The 20,016-nt window shown below is 38.9% G+C and overlaps 1 protein-coding gene and 1 pseudogene across 2 annotated transcripts; both read right to left on the bottom strand.

Annotated features, from left to right (window-relative positions):
• Positions 1-636: 636 nt before the first annotated feature.
• On the bottom strand, positions 637-5,826 carry LOC118454744 (cell adhesion molecule 3-like; annotated as a pseudogene).
• Positions 5,827-6,853: 1,027 nt separating this feature from the next.
• On the bottom strand, positions 6,854-19,953 carry dnmt1 (DNA (cytosine-5-)-methyltransferase 1). 2 transcript variants are annotated; one of them, XM_035910929.2, is made up of 35 exons: positions 19,752-19,953; positions 19,299-19,335; positions 18,721-18,828; positions 18,358-18,601; positions 18,181-18,253; positions 18,005-18,086; positions 17,853-17,893; positions 17,720-17,774; positions 17,550-17,633; positions 17,339-17,448; positions 15,904-16,022; positions 15,721-15,813; positions 15,469-15,620; positions 14,936-15,123; positions 14,480-14,494; positions 12,781-12,961; positions 12,589-12,686; positions 12,267-12,414; positions 12,050-12,165; positions 11,776-11,977; positions 11,559-11,692; positions 11,257-11,436; positions 10,768-10,992; positions 10,499-10,691; positions 10,183-10,273; positions 9,968-10,099; positions 9,585-9,867; positions 9,317-9,458; positions 8,976-9,142; positions 8,692-8,869; positions 8,410-8,605; positions 8,161-8,324; positions 7,823-7,939; positions 7,259-7,352; positions 6,854-7,145 (listed from the first exon to the last, which is right to left on the bottom strand). In XM_035910929.2, the coding sequence occupies exons 1-35, from the start codon at positions 19,796-19,798 to the stop codon at positions 7,108-7,110; spliced, it is 4,527 nt and encodes a 1,508-aa protein (XP_035766822.1). In that variant the 5' UTR covers positions 19,799-19,953; the 3' UTR covers positions 6,854-7,107. The 2 variants fall into 2 exon arrangements, with proteins under 2 accessions (XP_035766822.1, XP_006798181.1); XM_006798118.3 differs by lacking the exon at positions 14,480-14,494.
• Positions 19,954-20,016: the final 63 nt, after the last annotated feature.

Below are 20,016 nucleotides of genomic sequence, written 5' to 3' on the forward strand. Positions count from 1 at the left end.
GAATTGCAGAGTGATCATGATTTGGAGGATCTTAAAGGCTTTTTGAAGACAGCAGCAGGGTGCTCAGTTCAGCGACCTCTTCAGCATTACTAGTGGTCGATATTATTATGCCACTAAAGCCACAGAAGGCGTTTAATGTGTATAGAAGTATGTGACAACTTCATGTCATATAAGATGTTAAAACCAATATACCACACATCCCTAGATTTAAGATAATCTTTTCTGCCCATGCTTAGTGTCTTTTTAACAGACATAATTTCTGTTTACTACTCTCGGTGGTCTCACAGTACATGAATTTATTTTAAGCAGGACACTGTAACAGACTTGTTTTAAATATTAGATTAATTATCTTTAAATTCCCCCCTCAACCTTCCTTTTTTACATTCAGTGTTCTTAATGACAAACACTTACAATAGTTTCTTTTTCAAGAACATTTTATTGATACGTTAGACAAATGCAATTAACTGATTTGTCGTAGTACATTTGTTGCAGTAATTATGGAGCATTCGAATGCCATGTTAATCCATATGGAAATTAAAACAAATGAAAACAATTTGTAGATACAAAAAAACTAATTGAAAATTTTGTTTAGGACAGCAATCTGGATGAATGGAGCTACAACCATTCAAATTTGTTTTATACTGGTACTGATGAGGTAGGTTGTCCTTGGAGACAGTCGCCTTTCTTGCAAGAAAATGCCCCTCTCTGTGTCATAAAAACTAGACAAGTAAGAAAGAGCAGGAGTACGAAGGCCACAAGTAGTCTGACTATTGCTGTGATGATTGTTTGATCTCCTGTGAGAGATGGTAAACTTTGTTTCAGAAAATAAATAACATATGCCAAAATAAAGATTTTAACAAACAAACAAATTAAGCTCCCAGCAGTGTTCCCAGGGGGTGTACAGAGAATCACAGCGCACAAGACTATAAGACATAATAAGAAATAAGTATATAAAGATAAGGAATATAATGAATTAACTGCAGAGAACTTACGTGGAGCTTCACTGACAGTAAAGTATTTAGTAACTGTGCCCTGACTGTTTGAGGCAGTGCAGGTATAGACCCCTGGAAACTCAGATGATTCAAGTCAAAATGGGATGATTCACATTTTGATTCTTGTACGTCTCTTGTGCTGCTTGCAAAAACTACCAGACATATGATGGCAAAGGGTTTCCTGTAGCATTGCAATTTAAGGTAATTTTTTTCACCAGTTGGAAGTTCAAGGGTCTCATTTGAAGCATTGGTGAAGGTTGGTGGGTCTGAGGACATGTGAAATCAAAATGCACACAAAGAAAAAATATGAAAATACAGTACTAAAACTTGTAATATTTCAATTAAGATCAAAAATGTAAAATCACAGATTTTGAAAGATATTTTAAGTGGACAGAAAGGATTATATTGATTTTAATATTCATACAATAATGCAAACACATGAAGATACTTGCAAAACAGGTCATTTCTTTATTTTATTCCTAACCACTTTGTAAATCCTGGTAACTAGTCTTTTTACCAGTGTGACTAAATATACTAGGCTTAAAAACACAGAAACATCGGAAATCCCTTTTGGTACTGAAACTAGAACACAAATGAACACAAAAAAAAGGTACATTAAACATTAAACTCAAACACTGGGTCACACGACCCAGTATCATGACAGGCAACAAAGGCAGTGATGAGCAGACAGGCTTATAACATTGTAGCCTGTATTTGTACTTGTATGTGAACTGTAGCCACAGTTTGATATTGCTAGCCGTTAATTATGGGACAGTGCATTGTAGGTCATTTTACTGAGTAACAGGAAAGGAATGTAAAACTTTCTTTGTTAAGTAATTAATTAACGTACATGTACGTACCCTAACCCACGTGCATTACTTTTAAGAAAAATAATGAGTAATGTGTAACAACCCCAACAAAATTGTTATAGCATAACATCCTCAGTTTAACCAGTACATTTTTCTAATAGTTTAACAAGCCCTCTTTTAGATGAAATGATCAAATCATAGAAAATTAAAAAAATTTTAAAAAAGAGTGAATGTTACCACCTTGAAATGATTGAAATGTAGGAATGAACCAGACCTTACACTAATTCCACAGCTGTGTGCAAAATACAAGTTTTTGAGCATGTTTAGACCCAAAAAATGTGTTTTATTTCCATTAATAACAGTTAAATTGATGAATGGAGTAGTTAAAACCAGAGCTTTCCGATTTCAGTGTTTGTCCCCTCTTAAGAAATGGGGATGAAATTAAATTTTTAAAAAAATCATATCCAAATATGAGTTTTTTTATGATTACATTACAACAACAGATTACAACAAAACACACTTATTTATCTAAGCATTGAAACTGCTCAAAATTAAGAACCAAATCAAGTTTTCACCAAGCGTGCATACAAGGAAATTAAAAATAAAACTTTCCTCCGTTTTGTGGTGCAGAAAACAAGTCAGCTCATTTCCTGATTTACACATTTAAAAATATGTGTATGTGTATGTATATATGTAAGCGTGTATGTGGAAATATGTGTGTGTATGTATGTACGCATGCATACATGTATATATACATATATGTATGTATGTGCGTGTATGTTTGTATGGCTGTATCCGTATGTTTGCAGGGGTATGTATGACTTGTACATATCTTTCTTGTGTAAATGTAAATTTGTCTGTGATTGTGTAAATACTTATGCTATTGTGTACTTCACACACATGGAGAAACGCCAAACAGGCTTTCATTGTTCTTGTAAAAGTGACAATAAAAGCTATTCTATTCTATTGTATATCTAAAAGTTGTAAAGATGTGTGTGGATCATACATTAAATTGAGCACATGAAAAGATGTGAACATGCAATAAAATGTCTCACATTTCCTGTTTTTTGAGAGAGAGAAAACACAGGCGTGTGTAAAGACGTGATAAACATCACAAGCGGTTTTCTAAAATTAGAATTAGAAAACGTTTCAGTTGACAGTCAGAGGCAAAGTTGTTCCTTCTTATTTCTGTCCACCGAAAAGTTAAAATAAATGAATAGCTGAGGATGAAATCTGATTAATAATCTGTTTTGTTCATACACATGTTTACACTCACAGTGTTGCTGTTAAACACGTTTCTGCTAGATTAAATTTGTTTGTTTGGACAGCAGTCTTGATTAGTGGAGCTTTAGCGATAGCTGACAAGATGGTGCATTTTACAGCTACAGTTTTGAAACAAGCATGCACCCATTCAAATTTGTTTTACACTGGTACTGATGAGGTAGGTTGTCCTTGGAGATAGTCACCTTTCTTGCATGAAAATATGCCTCTGTGTGTCGTAAAAACTAGAAAAGCAAGGAAGAGCAGGAGTCCAAAGGCCACAAGTAGTCTGACTATTACTGTGATGATTGTTTGATCTCCTGTGAGAGATGGAAAAGTTTATTACATAAAATCAATCACAAATCCCAAAATAAAGATTTAAATAAACAAACAAATTTAAATTCCAGCAGTGGTCCCAGGGGAACTGCTGATTAGAGAGTTACAGCACACAAGATTATAAGAAATAAGAAAGCAGAGCAATAAGAAATATAAATTAATGAACTGCCAAGAACTTACGTGGAGCTTCAGTGACGATGAAGTATTTGGTCGCGGTGCCCTGGCTGTTTGAGGCGGTGCAGGTATAGACCCCTGGAAACTTAGATAATGGAGTCAAAATAGGATGATTCACATCATGACTCCACACTTGTGTGAAGTTTGGGAATTGCCAATGGTAGGATGGCATAGGGTTTCCTCAGCTGTACAATTTAAAGATATTTTGCTCCCAACTGTCATTTCCAAATTCTCATTTGGATCATTGGTGAAGGTTGGTGGGTCTGAGGACATCCAATCAAAATATAGACAAAGAAAGAAAAGCTCATTTTTTCAGTATGAAATGTTGTGGAGATTAAATTAAGAGCATGTTAAAAACTCACAGAGCACATTCACATTATGAGCTTCAGAACGCACTGGAGGAGGACCTTGTTCCTCTGGCCACAGGTTCAGCTTTGCTTCACACCAGATCTCAGCTCCATCATCATCTCTATGAGCAGTCAGAGTGAGGACAGATGACTTACTGACTGGAGATGGACTGGACTCATTAAATGTCTGAGAAGACAAGATCTTATTTCCTTTGTGCCAAACTACTGAAAGATTTCTTGCTGGTGCAACATTAACAATGTCACACTGTATGGCAAACTGTTGGCCTTCTTCCACTGTACGTAAATTCTTCAGAGACACACTGTCTGGCATTTCTGAAAAAGAAAATAATTTTTCAAAAAATAATAAAATGACTCAAAGTTACTCAGTGACTAGATAATAAAAATGATCATCTTAGAAATGTTAGAAAGAGTTAAGGCTACTTACTATAAACAATGACTGGCAATGTTTTTGTACACTGACCACCATCACGGGAATTCATATAACACATTGGCACTATCTCCCACGCTGGCACAGAGTCAATTTTAAACAGAAGAGAAGAAACACCCTCGGTAAGGTCCACTCCTCCATATAGAGACTCCCATCCCATTCCTTCAATCTGGTCAGATGATGAGGTGCAGTTTGCTGATAAGGAGTCTCCAAATCTCACCACAACTCTAGGAGGGGTTATGTCTAATGGACAGGAAGTGCTCACAAGCTTTCCTAAAAAATAATACAGGGAGTAAGGGACTTAAGGCATGTGATGAGTTTCACTGTACCATCTGAGTTAGGTGAATGTTAATGTGAGTGCAAATGGTTGCATGTCTCTCTGTGTCAGCCTTGCGACAGACTGGCGATCTGTCCAGGGTGTACCCTAGCTTTCGCTCTATGGCAGATGGGATAGGTGACCCTGATAACGATAAGCGGACGAGAATAGATGCATGGACAATATTGCAACCTGAGTGATTGTAATATACTGACCCGTTTTAGGGGACACCTCCCATTTAACTTTCAAGAGTGGTTTGATTTTTGATCACACTGTTCATAACTCTGGACTTAAAATATACACGGACATATTTAAGTCGTAAAAACCATGAAATTGTTTGTGTTCCTCTGTTACAACATTTATAGCTTCTCTGATCCTTAACATAATGGAAGACTTGGAGATTAAGAGATAATGATGGAGCTACAGAGGCCTTGAGGGAGAAACTAAGTGTACCAAGTGAGATGAAATGGTGAACTACCTTTATTTTTGCATAAAGAACAGGTCATACTAAATTACATTAAAACATTTTTAGAAAATCTATAAATATCTGAAAAAAGGATACAGGAAAAAATATAATTATGATTAAAAAAATAGACTAAAAGTAAGTCCTAATATAAAATTATAATATAATTTGATCACTTTAGTCTCTAAATAGTTAAGCTGCTTTAGAGTTGCTAAACGATGATCCATTTACTAAATTATTGTTATTTAGGGGAAAAAACAATTTCTAGCATATTTTGGATTGAAGACTTCTGGTCAAATGTCTAATGACCTGCAACTTAGTAAATAATAGGACAATATCTACGATATAACAGCTGCTAGGCTTTTTTTTTTTTTGTCTTTAAAGGCAGCAGATTTATGCTAGAAACACTCTAAGTGATAAATGCTAAAGATTTTAGACAATGACTTCATAAAGTGGATTTAAATTAAACTGATAATCTGAAGAAATAAAAAGCTTATGACCAGTGCTAATGTGGTTGAAGGTTTTCTCCTGAAGAGGAACTGGACGTTGTGTTAAAACTATAGAAATATAATATGGTAACTATATAACAAAGTAACAAGCACAGCAAAAACAAACAAAAAAACAAAAAACAGACCCACCTGTGCATGCGATTAAGCAGCTGAAGATGAAGGGCCACATCATGGCTTCAACAGATGTGTTCACAAGTGCATCAAAGTTCAGAACTTTCTTCCGCTCCTCCAGAGTCTGAGACTAACAGATGGATATTTTGGTAGATGCAGATACAGTAAGTCTTATTTAGCCAGAGGCAAATCTATTCTAGTCTGTACTGTTCGAGAAAAGAGAACTCAGAAAAGCCATACTAGTCTTGTGAAGAACCCCGCCCCCCCAAAAAAACCAACCAACCAAACAAAAAAAACAAAACAAAAAAACAGAACACACACACACACACACACACACACGCAGACAAGTTGCGGTGTCTGCTGTTCCAATTTAACACCAGCAGTCTAACGGTCCCTCCGAGAATACTCTCACTTCTGCAAATCACAAGACAGGGAAGGAGCCGTGCTCCACTTACTGGACTGTTTTTGTACCAGTTTTGGCAATTTTAGTGCAGATAATCTGGAAACAACTCATTGCAAATCTAAATTGTTTCAAATCAGAGTTCTCAACTACTAATTTGTGATTGAAGTAATGAATGGTTATTAAATTAGAATGCGTGTTTCTCTTCTAAGTATATGGTTCCTGCTGTGTAGCTACAAGATTAGTTGCAAAGTCAAGGTTTTAGAGTTTCCTGTTTATCAGGACGAGTTTAAAAGCTGCAGTTTCACTGTTTTGTTGATGATCAGTGAGTACATTTTACACCCAGTAGTGTTATTTGTAGGATTTAGTCTTGTATCATGTGACCCCTGTGCTTAATTTGTATTTTTTTTTTTAAATGTATTTGTAACCCCCAATAAATTTTGCAACGTCAAAGATGGCAGTGAAAGTAGCTCAAGGAAGGAGGTCGTTGTACAGGTCAGACTTTAAGCAGTTAAAAACAACTTCCCCCCCTCCATCTAGTGAAAACATGCGTAGTTTTAAGATTCACTTTCAAAAGGCTTCAGAATTAAAAGGGATGAGGTTTCTCCACCACTTGGCACCACTTTCTTTGATTCCCGTCATATTGATCACACTCTTCCTGTACATTTACAATAATGAAAACTACAAGTAGAATTTCATAAGATTTATTTGAAATATTACATATAAAAACTACATACAATTTATCCCACATTAGGTGAACATTTAACAACAACAGCAACAACGTCATGATTAAAAGCACATTTAAAACTCAATGTGGAATGGTACTACATAGAAAGTCCATAGCGGCCACTTGGTGACGCCATTAAATCGCAACTTTTAAGAGAAATCATTTCACCAGCACCAGGATTTGCAGAAGTGATTCTTGATGAAAACTTTACACGCTTAATCAGAGAGCTCCATCTTCTCTTGTTTAATGTTCTCTGTGGAGGAAAAATAAACAAGTTAAAATAAATTAAAACAAAACCACACACTTTAATAAGGATTGTTGCATTCAAATCTTAAAAGATAATCATACGATTAAACTGAAAGCCACCTGATGCTTGTTCTTCCTTCATCCTTTCCGTGATGCACCTCTTAATTTCAAGCCCAATGGCCCTGGAGAGCGGAGGGGGCACAGCATTTCCAACCTGGAAGGAAACAGAAGCAATTACTTGGCAAGAAGCAGGGAGAGATGTTCCTGGGCAGCTCATGAAATGCAATAAGGACATCGTCATTTTGGAACTGCAACTAAGTCCAAATTTGAAGATAAAGGCCAAAAATTAAAATGCTGCTTATTTTTGTTATCATTTATGTAACAAACAAAAAATAATAACATATTAATTTATCCTCCATCACCTAAATGTATTGCCTCTCACAGACATAAAAACTGTACTAAAACAAGGCAGTTTCAAAGTTTAAATTGTGCTAGATTCCTGCTAAAATGTCTCTGCAGGCCTGACCAAGCGACATCTCCTGAAAGAAAATAGTGATCCCTAACGTGACTTGTACAATATTGTGACTAAAACTCGTACCAAAGTCACTGTTGCCACTCTTACCCTCTTTGTAGCAACTGTAACCACATAAATTTCTCAGGGATTAATAAAAAGTATAAGTGTACCTGTCTGTGTTTGTCCAGGATGTTTCCAAAGAAGCGGTAGGTGTCAGGGAACCCCTGAGAGCGTGCACACTCTCTCACACTGACAACTCTGTGCTGCTCAGGATGGAGTACACGGCCCTGTAATCAAGAGAGCCTAAGGTCAGTTTCTTTCATTTAAGAAGTGTAAACCATCTCCTGAAACACAAATTAGCTCAAGACTTAAATGCAAGTACTCTGATGTTTTTTCAGAATTAAATAAATTTGAAGGACTGTTTAATGTAAAACCAAGTAAACAAACTGAAATGCTTAATAATAATTTAAAAAAAATAAATAAATTTAAAAAAAAAAATCTTATGTACCTGCTTGCCCATTGGTTCAGGATTGGTGACTGTTGTGCTGAAGAAACCATCCCATTCCAACCTGCCATAGAGTCCCGCCCAGTGATTGTGGCGGTTCCCAGTGTGGGGCAGACACCAGGGGATCAGGGTATTAAACTGCCTGTCTGCAGGGTCACAAGGCTTACCTAAAAAGACATGTGCATGGAAACTATAAGAGATGTATCCCAGATGGAGATTTAAGCTCTACAACTTTTTTTAAGTTCTGCATACCTCCTGAACAGGTGCAAACACCCCTTAGTGCACCGGTGCCGCTACGCCCATTCTTCTTATCATGATGTGTGTAACGCAGTTTCTTAGTCAGGGTGCCATCCTTCAGTCGGACCTCTATGTTGGGCAGATCCCTCCAGTCGGAGCCTGGAGCCAAGGGGATGTAACGCATCCGACCCTCAACCAGTGCACTCATATCCTGTAATGCAGATCATGTAACTTCTGTCATAAAGTTATTCTTTAATGACTGAAAAAGTGAGCCAACATGAGAACACCACAACTCACCTTGCAGATATGATCTCTGAGGATAGGCTGGTACTGTGTGCCTCTGATCTGCCTCTGGAACCAAGACTGGGGCTCCCCATTGTAGGAAATCTCCAGTGCAGCTGCACCATTGCGAATCTCTGGCAGGTCAGACATGGTATCCCTGACAGTGATAGTTCTGTAGATTCCACCATTGCCTCTGTAGAAAGAAATTAGTGACAATGAAGCTTTAATGTCTTGCGAGAAAGATTTGCAACCTAAAAATACAATATAAGCAACCCAGAAGGGGAAAGTGTTTACATTACCGTGTGACATTGCTGACGTATCTCTTTTCACCCACCACAACGCTGAGAGAGCAAGCTCTGGGAGCAAATACGTGCAGAGGCTCAGGATAGCGTGGCAGCTTCTCTCCCGGAGCAGCAGCCAGGATGATGGCCCTGCGCCGGGTCTGAGCAACACCGTACTGACCGGCCTAATGAGAGCAGAACGCAGCGCATTAGTGATCCTTTATTGTATGAGAAGAAAAGAAAAACCTTACAGCAAGCTGTTGGTTAACAACACAAGCTCTGAAATTTGTTCCAAGTCAATTTCATTTTAGCTTCACCCAAAATTTCACAGCAGAAAAGAAGTTTAAGGTCTGACCCACCTGCAAGACACCAAAGGTACACTGGTATCCCATTCGCACAAGACAGCGCAGTGTGAGCTTCAGGACCATAGAGTTTTTGAATGACACAAAGTTCCTCACGTTCTCAAGCAGGAAGAATTTGGGTCTGTAGTAGTCACAGTAGCTGCAATAAGAAGAAAAATAATAATAATAATAAAAAACTAATAATGCGAGGTTAAGAGTTTTTGTGGGAAACAAAAAAGCTTGCTGCACAGTGTCGGCGAAAGTTGATGAATTTAGGCGAACCAACCTAAGATAGGAGACAACGAGTGAGTTCTTGAATTTGGAGTAAGTGCGAGAGTTGAAGCGGTTCATCCCACTGAACCCTTGACAAGGAGGCCCTCCACACAGCATCTCCACATCACCCTTCTGAGGCAGCTTCTGGCCAAGAGAATTTGTTTTCTCTCCAGACATGACCAACTTCAGCAAGATGTTGCAGTCCTCAGTGAACACCGTTGTGCCTGGGTTGTTCAGTCTGAAGGCCTGTGCTGCTGGCTCCCACATCTCTATAGCCCAGAGGGTCTCCGAGATTGCTAAAGGCAACAAGCAGTTACGTTTTTGTACTGCAGTCCAAAAACAAACAAACAAAAACGATGATTTGAAAACATTTTGTGAGTGGGTTGCAACATTTACCAGCCTGGTGGAATCCCTCAGAAAGTCCACCGCAGCCAGAGAACACATCCAATGTGCGATACTTGGGCACTTTAGGTTTAGGCTGTGAGTCCGGCTGTTCCTGTGCAGCTGAAGCTTTTCCTTTGCCTTTACCTTGGGAAACCAAATTTAATACATTAGAATTTCAGAGAATACTAAAATCCATTTTTAAAGGAAAAAATAAATACAATTTCTACCTTTTCCTTTTCCCTTTCCTTTTCCTTTATGGACAGTTGAACGAGCATGATTTGGGGGATCCTCAAAGCTTTTTGCCTTTGCATTATAGGCCTGTGAAGGAGGCACGTGTATGAAAATAAGACTGCAGTTTCTACACTGAATTGAAGACATGTTCAAGACTTTTCCAAATAAAATGTTCCAGTATTAGACAAAATCTACCATGTCAACTGTTTTTGCTTTCTTCTATGCATGTGCGGTTGTCATTACAAGAAATTGTTTTTGATGAATTGATAAATCGATGATTAGAGAGATTACAGCAGAAAGGAAGTACTGTACCTCAAGAAAATAGAAGCGCTCAGGTCCAGCACTGGAGTAGTCCTGGATGGATTCATTCAGGTCCTCTGCATATTCTACCTGGCAGCGGCCGAGAACGTCATCCATGTTTACAGTCACTTCTTCATCACTCCAGTACAGCTGATTGATGTCTGTATGGTAACTAGCTTTGACACCTTTGTGTGTGTTCTCAGGCCTGGAAAACAAGATAAATTAAAGTCTTAAAATTTGTCCAATTTATAGCAACCCATTAAACTGTTAACAGTTTTTACCTGTAAAACTTGTAGAGTCGCAGTTTGACGTCTGACATCTCGGGTTTCCCATTGCTACGCCTGTGACAGAAGATCTCCTTGATGCGCCCAACACGGAAGGGCTCAGGAGCGTCCAGGTTTGAGCCCTTGATGTAGTCTGAGGACTTCCTGTAATACTCTGGATACAGATCCTCATCCACATCGTCTTTCCTGTGGGATCGCTTCACTGGACTGGCTGGCTTCACACTAAGAACCACATTGTTATAGATTTAATATTAGCCACGATACTCAACAATCTTCCCTTTTTAATAAAGAACAAAATTTATTCAACCTGAAAAAAATAAAAATATAAACAGGCGACCTGTGTGTAAAGAAGGCCCTCTAGTGGCTGAAGCTGCACTACACATGTAGACTCCTCGTTCATGCAAACTAAGACTGAAACTTCTAAATAGTGTTAGACTGTACATGTGTATTCATCATTCTACAGCTCTGAATAAAAGTAACACTCACCTGAAATTAAAAGCCTCGGGAGGAAGGTAGACGCTGTCCCCCACCCTGAACTGTTCTCCTTTAAAGCAAGCCATAGCATACAAAGCTTTTGTGTCATGGTCTTCATTCTCCAGGGGTTCAAATGCATGAGGCTTATCTTTTTCCTCTCGCTCTTTAGTCCTAACACAACTGCCACAGAACCTGAAGATGAAAGTAGAGATTTTAAAAATGTAAAAAAAAAAAAAAAAAAAAAAAAAAAAAAAAAAAAAGAAATGAAGGAAAAGATCATGAGCAGCATAAATGAATGTGTAGCTGGTGCTTACTTGAATTTGCATTCTTCGGATGGAGACGTCTTCGGAGGCATTTCAAACCTGGCATATTCTGTGTCATACCAGAACTGATAGAAAAAACTCTTCCCGTCATCCTCAATCACCTTGAGGTCAACATCCACACCACCCTAAAATTACAGAAGCAACTGTTACATGAAGAAAATTACAATAAAAGCAGCTTCAGATCTTTGTAGCTCCTTTAAAAACTTACCTCCATAAACCAGTTGTTCGATGGGGCTTTATACATAACATCAACTTTGCCTTGGACATAATTGAGCAGCATGTCCTCACATTCATCCACAATGACAAGCTCGAGTGGATCTGAAGTCTCGCCGAGCACCGTGTCTATTCCACGTAGGAACCAGTGGGCATGAAACATCTTTCCATTATTATCCTCCCACATTGACGTGATCCTAAGAAAAAACACCTCATTAGATTTAAGACCTGAGAATTGAATATTATTATACCATGTCTGAAACGCTTACCTTGCCAGATACAGTGGAATGGATGGATCCTCTGATGAAACTGAGACACAGTCTCCCACCTCCAGCAGTTCATCGTTCAAAGAGACCTTCCTGTAGTATTGCTTCTTCCCTTCAGTCTGAAAGGAGTTAAAGATGAATATTTTTATATGACCAGTGCTGGGAACCACTGCTGCACTAGAGGGTAGTTCTATTAATCTACCACAGGATGAAAACATACGTGAATAGATTCTCCAATCCATGTAAGTTTGCACTGGGTCTGCTTCTTTCTTTTGGCATGAGGAACCTTTTTAGGCTTCTCCACAGGAACATCTTCCTCTTCAATGTTCTCATCATCTTCGGCCTCCTTGACTGCAAGGTTGGGGCATCTAAACAGAGATAGATAGATTTAAAGAGATTAATATGACTGAAACACCAAGCTGTATATAAAATGTCAAGTCTGTGTTTTATTCCTTCTTGCTTGAAATATTATGACAGATAAAGTCACTGATGCAAATATCTGGAAAAGCATTTGTAGGCAACACATTCAAAAACATGCTCACCTTCTCTGCTTACAAGCTTGTTTGCTTTTTCCACTTCCTCCAAATTTGATCATGTCTTTGCAAGCTGCACACTTTCCACAATCAGGAGACTGACAAACCTGTCCACACACATAGAAAAAGAATTCAATATGCATAAGAATTACAGAGGATGGACATCAACATCAGATACTGTACAGATATTATCCAACTTGCCTCACAGACACCACAGCGCTGTCTTTTCATGGCACTTTCTTTATCATTCTGCTCTATCTGATCAGAGAAGAATGTATCAAAGATCTGGTAGACCAGCTTTGTAGTGGTTGCTTTAGTTGGTCCCTTGCTATCTTTTTCTATCTTTGTTGGGTGACGAATAGCCTGTCTTCTGGCAGCCCTCCTGTCAAAAGAACAAAGTGCATGGTCAGAAGACGCAGATTTTACTCTGCACAAATACCTGACGATAAGTGACGTAATGGCATTATGAAGCCCCTGGCCATCAACACACCACAGCATCAGGCCATGCAAAGAAACAAGCAAACCAAACTAAACAAACAGAATGTTCAATGCAGAGTTTCCATCTGATGTAAGAGGCAATAAAGTTCTCTCCGCGGGAAGCAATTGGGCCTGCATGGGGAAAAAAAACAAAACAAAAACAAAAAACACACCAACATGTGCCAACTTCCTGAGTGTAAAGACTGCTTTGATCTCCTGTGGCTTTTGTTCTTCCTGTCAAAGATATAAATAACATTCGCTGCAAGAACTCTGAACTCTTAACAAATTCTAACCCATGTTTGAGGAAGAGTCATATTTCTTATTAAACAAGATGGATAACCCTCACCTATATGAAGGCTTTTGAGCCTTAACTCATACAGGCTCAATAACTAAATCAAAGTTAATTCCAAATATAAAGAAAATACCCTGACAGCAGTTTCGTTTTTAATTCTGATGCTTTACAGCTGTGGGGCTGTCCCATGTTCAAACACAAAGCTTGAACTTGGGACTTTCCAAGTCTTCTTGTTCTATGGATTATGAATTTCGTAATGAAAAAAAAAATTTACGAGAAAAAGCCTCCGCATAGCCATTATGAAACTTAAAACACTTCTTTCTTCACCTACTATTAAGAGACTCTGCATCTCTTACACAATATGCTCCTTTTCTAAATGTATCATTTTTGAAGCTGCCAGATACAAGATCAGAATCTCAGGAGAACTAGCTTTCTATGAGGAAGCACTGGCCAACAACGACAATGCTACAGGCATGATGACCGTTTTTAACGTTCACATTTGTTTTGCACAAATGCTTATAAATGTCAGCAACAATCTCACTATACTACTAGCATCAAAGCTCCTCAGACTTTAGCAACCCACCCACTGTTGGGTAAGTCAGTCTGTGGTAGAAGTTACTTTTTGAAAATGAATGCCCTTTCCCAAACCTGCCCGTTTCCAAGGATCACATTCCAGATTGTTCAGTATAACAAATCGGGTATCACAAAATGTTAAATTTAAACACATCACAAGTGTTCAACGAGTTGAAATGTGAAAAGAAGATTTGTATGTTTTAAATAATGTTCTGTTAAACTCGAGTGGGATGTGCCAGTCTAGTTAAGTTGTTTCTGCAAAGTTCGTTTTAATCCTATGACATCTTTAAATAAATCAACCACCGCACTCCGTCGCAGTATTTTAAGCACGCCGATTACACAAATCTGATATATACGTAGCCAGATTTCAAATCTGCTGGATAAACTAAAAATAAACCACAATGTAAAGCCAAAAAAAATATAAAATGATTTAAAGTAGAAATAAAACTTTAGCATGAAATCTGGTGTAGTGCTTTTTGTCCATAAAGTTTCTAAATGCTTCACATTAAACACACCACCAAACAAGCTAAAGATGCATTCACAATGAGGCCTACCTACCAGTACAGCAGCATGCTGCATTAGGAAATGTTAAAGGAATGTTAGACATTAGGGAGAACAGGGAGCAAGGAGCAGAAATACAGGAATATAAGCACAAATGAAATGGATAGTTTTAAAACCCGAAGGGAGTCAAAATAGCTACTGATAGAAGAAAAAATAAAAATAAAAATGGGAAAGCTGAAACTGGATTTTTCATTATAAATTAAGTATGCATTACATGTTTCTTCAATGCACTGCAGAATTAACATTAATCTATTATTTCAAGTATTTGCAGAATCAATTCAGACCATTTTCTCTGAAATCTCAGAAGGCTGCAGATTCACAATCCAACAGATGAGACCAACACCCTTAAAAAATGCATCCTTTTAAGTATTGATGCAAAATTATCACTATACATCTAAGCATACAAAACGGAAAGGTGTAACAAAAAAAAAAAAAAAAGAAAAGTTTAAGCACCTTTTTCCTAGAGTGACTCCTGCAAGCTTGATCAGGTCTCTCATGCAAGGAGTAACAATGATTGGCTGCTCATCCGAATCACCGGCCTCATCGTAGCTCTCCACCTGCTCTACAACAAACTGGGCATGGCGCAGGAGCGTGTCTTCAGTGAAGCAGTTGAAGTTTAGTCCTGCAGGAGGCACAGTTGTCTGAGGGAATGGAAAACAGGGCATAATAAGTCAAAGGAGCTTGCAAAGAAAAGCGTCTGGACTTCTTCCAGTCCAGACGCTTTTCTTTGCAAGCTCCTTTGACTACGATGACCTGGATGACTGAGAACCTTCACAGACAGGGCATAATAAGCTTTGGACATGTCAGTAAGAAAAAAAATAAATAACAATTTGATCCCTGTGGGAAACCAGCACAGCAACAGGCAGGATCACTTTATATGAATGGAAATATACACAGTAAAACATTTTCTAAAATTCTCAAACAGATACCATGACAGGAACCCAGATTCAAAGACAAGAGTTTGTTTCATTCACACAAGACTGCACCTCAATCTTATTGAGTAGGTCTTCGTAGGTAGCATCAGGATTCTTCTGGAGGAATTCAACCACTATCTTGCTCATATAGATCTTCTCTTGCATCAGTGCAAAGATGGGAGCGTACTCCTCACTGGGCTGCATTAAGATGTAGTCAGCAAAAGCTAGATAAGGAAAGAGTGGGATAAACATTAGTGTACTGTATATATGGATTTATGTTTATTTTTTTAACTAAATGGAGAAGAAAATACACAATTATACTACCTGTAGTGAAACCAATCAAAGCTTTTTCTCCACCATCAAAACCAGTGATCCACCAGGCATTGATGGGTCCCAGCTTTTTGGCAGGAACACCACCTAAAAATACAGGGGAAAAAAAGGTTATAAAAGCTAAAAGACAATGTACAATCACAATGAACTTTCTATAACTGGACAGGTTTTCCATACCATCCATACAAGGGTTGTCATCATAGATGGGTTTGACAACACAGCTGAAGTAAAGCTCAACATTCTTCTCAATAAGTCCAGAGTCGAATGGACAGAGATGGCCACGCTTGTCATAAACACTGCAACACACATTGTTATACCATATGACTGACAAAAACATTAAGTTTTAGAATATTAAAAACAGTCTAATTAGAAGGAACACATCTGTTCTTCTAAACTCCTTTTACTTTAGGGATCACCACAGCAGATCATCTGCCCATCTCTCACTCCATCCCTAACATCGTTCTGTCACGCCAACCCACTGCATGTCTTCCTTCACCACATCATGGATCTTCTCTATGGTCTCTTGCCCTCCACAAGGTTACTATCCATACTCTGTCCAAACTTTGCATCTCTAACCCTGTCTGCAAATCTCTGAACCTGATCTGTACTCATTCATAATACCATCAATTCTGGACCCTCACAATTAAAATCTGATTGTCTTTAGCTCCGCCTCCAGTCTTGTTTGTATGTCTCAATACCATCTTGTAAACCTTCCCTTTCGCTATTGCCGATATCATTCTGTCACGAATCACCCCTGACCCATTTCAAAAGCCTCTCCACCCCTGCCCAACTCCCTTCTTCACCCCTCATGTGCTGTCCTTTGTTTGAAAAGGTTGAGCCATTTCAATACTACTTGCAGCAGCATTGTTGTGCTTAGATGTCTCCCTTTCACACAGCTTTCATTCTTCTCTCCAGAGCATACCCCCCGTTTTTCCACTCTCTTCCACCTGCTTCCTATTGTTACTACAGATCACTATGTCGTCTGCAAACACCCTTCCTGCCTAACCTCATCTGTCAATCTGTCCATCACCACTACAAACAAGAAGGGACTCAGAGCAGATCCCTCATGTAATCCCACCCCTACAATGAACCCACTGTCACTCCTACCACACATCTCACCAGTATACGTTTTTTTCTAGATCCACAAGGATGCAGTGCAACTCTTCTTGTCACTGGATAGTTCTCCACCACTCTCAAAGCAAACATCAAATCTGTTGTGCTCTTTCTGTGTGAAGCCACATACCTTCATGGTATCAAACTTTATCCCACTGTAGTTACTACTCCCACCACCTCATCTGACCAACCACCTTTCCAATCTATCCTTTTCATAGATACCCTCACCTATTTCCTGCACTTCCTGACCAACAGTTCCCCTCTGTCATTTTCTTCATTCTTGAGTTCCTCAAGGTACTATTTCCACCCTGTCACCACCCTCTTGACGTGATAGTACATTTCCAACTCTATCCTGCTGCCCATTCAAGCTTGATGTCTCCCTCTAGCCAGTCAACACAGATCTTTCTCTCCTTGCAGTTTTGTTTTGTTCCTCTTACCTAACAAGCTGTGTATGTTACCTCACAGGAACAAAACCTTAATAAAGATGAGAATCACTCACCTGAAGTTTGTGATCTTGTGCTGTGGCAGATCCTCATAGCTCTCAAATCCATCCTCATTTGAGTCAAACAGTGAGAGGCGCTCATCTGTTAACATTTCAGGCTCATCCAGCTGAAACACAGAAATTATGGGTTTGGGTTTTTTGTTGTTTTTTTTTAATATATAATTTAAAACAAACAAAACTGCAGTTTATGTTTGGCAAGTTCTCTCACCGCATTATCAGGATCCCCTTGAAAAAACTTCAGGTCAGAATCATCTAGGTACTGTCTACAGTCTTGACATTTGGGTGGTGGCGTCTGAACAGTAACAAAAACACAATCCAGTCAGCACGAAGCAATAATGCCTCCAAAAATGTTTACAGTTCACCTATCCAAATCACTACCTTTACAGCAGAAACCGGCTTTACAATGTCACTCTTGGATTCTTCTGGAGCAGCACTGCATAAAGAAAAGTGTCAACACATTTGCTTGTATAAGCTATATCACAATTGTTGCTCTCAAGACAAAGATACTTACTTTTCATCCGACTCCACTTTGAGTCGTTTCTCCTCCCGAGACTACAAACAAATTTGAAAGTATGTGGAGGGTTATTTATCTGACACAGAGGAACTGCAGCTTCTACTCATGTTTTTTTTTTTTTACATTACTTGTACATAACATTACGGTACCTCCTCAACGTCATCATCTTTCTTCGGTTCATTCTGTCCGTTGACAGCTTCTCCATTCAAGTCCTCTGACTTGCGCTTCTGACTGAAAGACATTTATTTCAAGCAGGTTAGAGTGATGGAAGAGTTTTGTTTTATGCCAAAATACATAAATGAATTAAATATATTCCTATACGCACACTTTAGTGAACATTGACAAGATGGTAGGCTGTTTCCCACTGTTTCTGGTAACCCTGGTACTTGCTGGAGACTCTACAAAAGGACAAAAATTATTTTAAAAATTACCTTTGCTTAAATAACTGGAGAAAGCCACTGAATGTGCAGGTGATCTCCATCTTAAGAGATTTTAAACATACTTTTTGTGTCAGAATTTGCCTTGCTCCTCCGTCCACCCTTCCCTTTCGAAGCAGTTGGTGACTTGACAGATTCCTCCTCCTCCTCCTGTACGCTCATGGTTACATCTTCATCATGCTCGTCTTTGTGCGAACCATTTGAAAAGCCATTTGTCTTTCCATTCTTCTCTGCGTCATCAGAGTGGGAGCCATTTTCAAGATGAAGTTCTTTTCCAAGTAGGGCCTTCACTTTAGAGATATAGACCTCCTTTAAAAAAAAAAAAAGAAAGAAAAAAAAGCACATGACATATGTCACAAGTTAGATGACAGTAAGTCAAGTACGGTTTTAGGATTAATATCAATTTGGACAACTTACAACTGACTGACCTTTGAGATCTCTGAACTTTTCATTTTTTCCTCCAGACTGGTCAGCTGATCCTGAGCATCAACATGCAGAAAGTCCTGCACCAACTTGAGCTTCTCTTTCACATGTTCCTGAAGTGACATTTTAAAAGAGAATAAGAGCTAATGAATAAAGTAAAAAAAAAAGGCACAACTTATGCACTCACACACACCGGGATAAACACACAAAACTTAAAGAACACAACTGTCTTAAACTGGATTGCATTACTTAATGAGACAATATGCAACCTGGAAACTATTAAATAGTACATATTTAACTTTGATTCCTGTTGACGTCGCATCACTGGTATCAGTTTCCTTATGCTGTCCACCAGAAACTGCTCAAATAGAAAATGGCACAAAAAAAGAAGACTAAAGCTGATCCTCGTTCATTTTATTTATAACTATTTATGATATAAGGGGAGTGCAATGCGGATTGAGTCTGGAACTTCCCTTTGAGGTGACAGTATAGAAACAGACTAAAATACTAAACAGTTAGTTCTTCCACACTAAACTTCCGTTTCAGAATTACTAGATAAGCATGTTTTGAGTCCACAGCTCACCTCATCTGCAGATCCTTCCTCATCCAACCTCTGCAGGCTGTAAACAAAGAAGAATCAAAACAGTGCTGGGGTAAGTCAGAGCGAATGGTGTGGGAGCACATCCTTTGCTAAACTGCAGCAATAAAACACTGACAGCGGGAAAGCAGAAACACAGATAACAAAACTTCCTGAGTGGCGCCAAATCTCACACGCTGTCCCATCCATTGGCAGGCTAATGATGCTAACTGGCTAATAGTGCATACCGCATCAGCCATGTCAATGGCAAAAAGCTAATGTTAGCAACATCTGTTTGCATAGGTAAAAGGGAACCCGCCAGTAACGCTCAGGACAACCACAGAAAGTCTAACCCACCAGGACTGCCATTCCAGCTTTAACAGCCGCTGTTATGGCTTTTGAAATAAAAGCTGCAAGCTAGCTACATCAGTAGAACACTATTAGCATTCATTACAGTACCTTTTCCTGACATCGTCCGGGAGAGGCAGGGACGTCCTGGTTGGCATCGTAAATGAGCGTAAGACACGAGCGACTAAAATGTTTTAAAACCGTTAAAACACCGTTTAAAACTCTACTATCATTAACCACCGCGCGGCTCCACGGTGACTGTCTGTCGCGTGCAGATGGATGCTATAAGCAATTCGGGCGCGCGGGCCGTCTTTTCGCGCGGAAACCCGGGTGTTGTGGACTGTACCACTGTAGGTATGTACAGGTAAAACAGTTT

Source organism: Neolamprologus brichardi, chromosome 4 (genome assembly GCF_056152115.1).
Source record: "Neolamprologus brichardi isolate AB-2024 chromosome 4, ASM5615211v1, whole genome shotgun sequence".
Lineage (NCBI taxonomy): Eukaryota > Metazoa > Chordata > Actinopteri > Cichliformes > Cichlidae > Neolamprologus > Neolamprologus brichardi.